Below are 6,032 nucleotides of genomic sequence, written 5' to 3' on the forward strand. Positions count from 1 at the left end.
CTCTCTCTCTCTCTCTCTCTCTCTCTCTCTCTCTCTCTCTCTCTCTCATCATTTTGCCAACGATGTCTCTCTCCAGATGTGAAGCCCTCCAATGTTCTGATCAACACTCAGGGCCAAGTGAAAATGTGCGACTTTGGCATCAGTGGCCACCTGGTGGACTCTGTGGCTAAAACAATGGATGCAGGCTGCAAGCCCTACATGGCGGTAAGTGGGGACTGGGAAAGAGACTCCTGCTGCCGGCTAGTTGAGATTTAGGATTCTCTAGAAAGTGACTGAGATTAAATCCACAGTCCAGGAGGATATTAAAGAGGTACAGCACACTTGAGCTGTAAACTAAATGCCTTTTATTTTGATAAAATACATCTATCTCATGACATTTATATTAAAAAAAATGTTGACGCCAAACATCTTGCCTGTATGAAGGAATGTAGGTTCACAAAACCAGCGCGTTATTTTAAATCCTCTCAAAAAACACATTTTAGCCGACAGATTTGTTCTTCAAATGTTCTTCCCCAATTATCTTTTGCATGCCTGTTTAATTCTTGAGGGAGTTTAATTCATATGAAAATAGCTTTTATCAGCTTGTATTTATGATCATCATTACTTCTTTTGTCGATTCATTGATAGAAAATGCATTTTAAGAAGTTGATAAGGCTTTCCTACAAACTACAGTGTAATGATTTTCAGATAGTGTCGGTACTTATTATGTTGCTATAATTTCTATTCCAGCCCGAGCGGATCAACCCTGACCTCAACCAGAAAGGCTACAGTGTCAAGTCAGACATATGGAGTCTTGGTATCACAATGGTGAGTATGGCTAAATGTCCATTAATGCCATTTGTGATACATTTCAGGCAAATTAATCCATGTTTTTTTTCTGCTCACGTTATCTAACTCTCACTGTTCTTTTAATTTGTTTAAATGTGGATAAAATCATGGTTGAAGCTCTCAAGATCTTTTTACATCACACTTAATATGACCACTCGGTTCAATGCAGTTAACACACGGGACTCCAACTGGCCACCTTCCAGTCGCAACCTTCTCCAACCGCTCCACTCCCCCAAAATACAATCGTGCACACAGCTCAGGACATCATAACAACAATATGTTAACCACCTGGACCTAAAATGTTGGTTCAAATAGTGAGTGAGGTTTTCCAACAGTAGTGCGCAGGATTTATCTCATTCATTCATTCACAGGATTATATTTCATATAAATATATTATTTACTCTCAGTTCAGGCTATGGTAACGAGTTTGGGTGTTTTTAAATAATAATACAACTCCATGTTAGTCCACACTCCCAACAAAAAAAACATTTTGTCACCCCGATAAATACAAGATGATAATCTATACATTTACTGAAAGAGGTTCCGTTACATGTAACTCATATTTCCACACTAATGCTGAGTCATGCTCACCGTTGACTGTTTTGACACCTGTGCCACGTTGATGCCAGATCAGTACAAGTCCATGCTGTTCTCAGTTAGTGTTGAACCTTTTTAATTCATTTCTGATTGTCCAAATGGTTTGTGTTGCAGGTGAAAGTGAGTCTTTTATCAGCATGTTGAATCGCTTCTCTGTCTCCTAGATCGAGCTGGCCATTTTGAAGTTCCCCTACGACTCGTGGGGAACCCCGTTCCAGCAGCTCAAACAGGTGGTGGACGAGCCGTCTCCACAGCTGCCCGCCGACCGTTTCTCCCCAGAGTTTGTAGACTTCATCTCCCAGTGGTGAGTCTCTCACACACACACACACACACACACACACACACACACACACACACCTCAATGCAATGCTCCTCGTTCACCTTGCTATTAAAAAAAACATACATACAATTTAAAAAGTGTCACTGAGGCCCAGCAGGGGTCAGTGTTTGCTCTGTGTTTACTGAACACGGTGGCGTTGGTACAGTACTGGAGCTGATGTCTATTTTTAGATGTGTTTTGTATGAAGTTATCATATAATTTTGGGATTTCCTGCTTTTCTCACTTTTGCATTTTGTCTCTTTTGTTCTTACAGCTTAAGAAAGAAGCCGAATGAGAGACCTGGTTATACAGAATTAATGGTTAGTAGTTTTACAATACTTTTCCTCTTCCCCCAAAACAACACAAATATTATCACGCGTTGTGCTACTTTGCCACAAAGATCAGCTCTGGTTCTTGCTTTTGTCCACTAGAGGCCAGACTCACCCAGTTAACCCATTGACACTCTGCCTTGTGTATTTACATCATCATTAGAGCATTCATTTGTTTAAGGACATATTCTGAAGTGTTTTGTCCTTGTTTTCCTGCAGCAACATCCGTTTCTCACCGTGCATGACTCCAAAGACACAGACGTGGCCACTTTTGTGAAGGTAATACTGGATGACTGATGGGGAGGCCCCCTGCGGGCCCCCCCGCCCATCAGGTTAGGCGGGACCTCTCAGCAAACAAACCAATGGCCTACCTTTTTTTTTTTTTTCTTTTTTTTTTTTAAACTCACTGGAATGACGGACTCTCAAGCACCCACACACACACAATAGGGGGGGGGGTAACCCCAAAGACTTACAGTAGCATTGGAGTGGGAGAGCGGCGGTAATATGAACTCGTACGGTCAAAAACCAACTGGAGAGGTTTAATTGGCTCCTCCAAGCTTCCTGTGTGTGCGATTATTCAACATGACAAATATGAACTGAACCAGATTTGTTGTTTTTCGTCTTCTTTTTTTCGCCCCGCAGCGCCTCTCCCTCTCTTTCTTTCTTTCTTTTTTTTTTTTTTTTTTTTTTTTTTTTTTTTTTTTTTTTTTTTTTTCAGAATGGACAGAGCCAGCCATCGTTTCTATGTGACGCATATTGTATGAATACTTTGAATATCATCTACAAAACCAACAGTTAATGTGTACCTTGTGTATTGAAATCTATATTTGCATATGTGTTTGTATGTTTTCTCATTATACAGAGTTTTTGATACTGTATATCGTCGACATGTGTGAATTTTACCGGACTGGGGCCTTATTTGTCAGATCACATCGGGGGGGGGGGGGACAGTTCCACCTGGTTCTGCTCTGAGGTGGCCGGGCCCAGGAGGCTCCAGAGCGAAGACAAATAACTTAAGAAATGTCAAAGGTCACATTCTGTACGTGATAAGAAGTCATAATGCAGGAATGTAAAGCGTCTCATATCACCTGATCCGATTGTGGTCCCAGCTGAGGGCCTTCATGCAGCGACCCCTCCGTACTCCTCGTCGTCTTCTCTCTCGGGTATTAACGCGTCGGCCTCAGTGCTGCCATTGTTACTACCTGGAGGTATTCAGAGGTTGCCTAATCAAGCTCACAGCTTTATCTCTTCCTGTGTGCCATTTTAGTCGTTCTCATGAATTACTGCATTAGTTGTGTTTTTCTCTTCTTTTCTTTTGGACTCGTTCAGTCCTGCATTTTGATTTGACTTTAGCAGCATTTATACTCATCCCTTTGCCTGCAGTTCTCAATTCTGGAGTCGGCATAGTCTTTTCATATGAGGCGCTTGTTTTTGGTTTTTTTTTGTTTTGTTTTTTTCTAGATTCCTTATTATGCATTACACAGACAGTATGTTAAGGAAATAATTTATATGTTGAAGATGTAAATACCATCTCCTTTTTTTTTCTTTTCTATGTAACATGGCACTGTCATAACTTGGCAGGGCACATGGGTGGTAGAGTGGTTGGTAGTTTAATGCAGCGTGACACACACACACACACACACACACACGTGTGTACTCACAGGGCCAGCTGACTACCGTACACCTATTTTGGACTGATGTGCTGTCAAGCTCCACCACTCAGGTTTCTGTGCTCTCCTTCACGCGGAGACGGCCCCATTTTGTTTTTTCCTCCAGCTCGCACTCTCCTCGAGTGCCGGACCGAGAGCCTTTTCTCAGTGCATGGTGGGCAGCCATTATCTCCTCTTGTCTGAGCATACTATGCAGAGCCCCTTCGCCTCGGACACGCGGCAAGAGGCCCTTGCCGTGTGGCAGTTTCGCCACGCCAAGTGTTCAGAGACTCTGATGGCGATGATGACTGCCGTGCCTCTGTTCATGGCTAGCACTCATCGCCCCTCTGGTTTACACTGTAGTGCAACCTTTATCGAAAGTCAGTGAGTTAGGAGTATCTTTGATTGTGAATAATAAGGGAAAGCTAGCAACACCACAGAGAAGCTGCTATTTCTATTTTATTTCTTTTGTCAGCCTTCTTTGGATGGCCATTCCCTTTGGTGTGTAAACGTGAGTTTTTACACTGATCACAGTGAGAATGAGAACACTTGCTCTACCTCTTACTCCTTCACTCTATTTGACACCTTTTCATTGGGTGGGACCGACAAACTTGAACTGTGGAAAGACAAAAAAAAATAAAGGCTTTATTGTTCAGTATGTCTGTTTTAAAGCTTTCCTTTCATGACTGATGCCAGTTTAGAAGTTGTTGTTCATGTGTCTGATGCAGAGATTACAACAATGTCCACGTTTAAAGGGTAAGGCAATATTCATATGTTTGTTATTGCCATGAAAAGACCAAAACAATGAAATGTATTATATGAAAAATGTCTACTGTTCACCTCGAAAATGTTGCCACAGTGATAACTATCCAGAATTGTAAAAGCCTTGAAACTCATGAAGCTGCTTCTTTAACTGGGCGTCTTGGATTGTATCTCACTGGGAGCAACATGCCCCCAACTTAATCAGCAGCTGAAAATAGTCCAAGTACACAGTGGACTCCTGTTTGAGGTAATGATGTTGCTGTTTTAGGTGTACCTTTACTTTTTTTTTCAGACCCATAACGGGTTCAGAATCTGGTTGGGCAAAGCTTTATACAGGTATAGCCTGTGTTGGGTACCACAGAACGTATTTTAAGTCATTTGATCTTGTAATTTGGTTGCTTCAAGCTAAAAATAAAGCTGATATCTAAAATGTTTTCTCTTAAATGTGATGGGGATGTTTTGCAGCGGAAAGCCTGCCTTGTCTTTTTTTTTTTTAATGGGTCTCTTTTGTCCGTGCATCTTGCCGTGTATGGTCGACCCACTTAGTTCCTAACCGTTCCACTTTAGCCTCTCGTTCCTTTCAATCAAGACAAGCTCTGCTGCAGCTGACTGATCCAGCTGATAGAAGGAAGCCAAGTCTTTGGGTTTCTATCTGCAGCGCGCTCTAATTCTCTCACTTTTCTGCCTCGTACACATGTCAGCAAGACCATGTTTTTCATCCTCACATGTGATACTGTAAAGAAGGTACAAATCCAATTATTACAATCCGCTCTTTATATCACAGTCTGCTTGTCTCAGCAATATTACAGTTTTCCATTTGTGTAAACATCCTTATGTAAGTACACAGAAGTGAACACGCACTTCTTGTCAAAGCTGTGGATCTTCCGGATGTGTGATGAATAGAAGAATCTCATTTTGATGGCTCTCTCTGAGTGCTTTTTTCAACGGAAGTTCATAAAAGCGTACTCTGAGCGGACTATACTCTGCTCCGAGTGCGTCTGTCAAAGACGGATGACTTCATGCCAGGATGAGAAAATTCAATGCCACATGTAGACTGCAGGCAGTGGGCCTGCAGTGTTGTGAAGAAGAGTGGTTTGCCAGCCAAACTGAAAGAAACTCTTTTTTTAGCAAAGAAGGTCTTTGATAATAATGATTACATAATGGCGCTCAAAAGATCGGCGTGTGAGGGGGAAAAAAATAGGCGACATCCAGTTGAATTACTGCCCCGGCTCGATTCAATGTGGACTGTGATGCAGAAGTGAATCACAACCTCTCTGCAAATGGGCATTTTAGACCCAGCAGGGTAGCTTTGAAAGTGAATGGTTGGGTAATTATGTCTTGTTTTGTACAAATTAACAAATGGATGTTCAAAATGCAACTAAGTACATTTACTGTAATGTACTTAAATACACAGAGGTACTGTGAAGTTACTTAACTTCACTATTTCCATTTTTTGCTGCTTTATACTTCTGATCCACAAAAGAACATTTTGTACTTTTCAATGCAATACAATTATCTGACGGCTTACTCTACACATTAAGAGTCTAC

At 41.6% G+C, this 6,032-nt stretch overlaps 1 protein-coding gene across 1 annotated transcript in view; it reads left to right on the forward strand.

Annotated features, from left to right (window-relative positions):
- Positions 1-4,914, forward strand: part of LOC116394632 (dual specificity mitogen-activated protein kinase kinase 6-like) — a 10,405-nt gene extending 5,491 nt beyond the window's left edge. The window contains exons 8-12 of the mRNA XM_031867869.1: positions 77-204; positions 730-807; positions 1,590-1,729; positions 2,019-2,064; positions 2,293-4,914. Coding sequence (XP_031723729.1) covers positions 77-204; positions 730-807; positions 1,590-1,729; positions 2,019-2,064; positions 2,293-2,370 — 470 coding nt within the window. The 3' untranslated portion in view covers positions 2,371-4,914. The remainder of the gene's footprint in view (positions 1-76; positions 205-729; positions 808-1,589; positions 1,730-2,018; positions 2,065-2,292) is intronic.
- Positions 4,915-6,032: the final 1,118 nt, after the last annotated feature.

This window comes from Anarrhichthys ocellatus, unplaced genomic scaffold, assembly GCF_004355925.1.
Source record: "Anarrhichthys ocellatus isolate YVR2014 unplaced genomic scaffold, GSC_Weel_1.0 scaffold40, whole genome shotgun sequence".
Classification (NCBI taxonomy): domain Eukaryota; kingdom Metazoa; phylum Chordata; class Actinopteri; order Perciformes; family Anarhichadidae; genus Anarrhichthys; species Anarrhichthys ocellatus.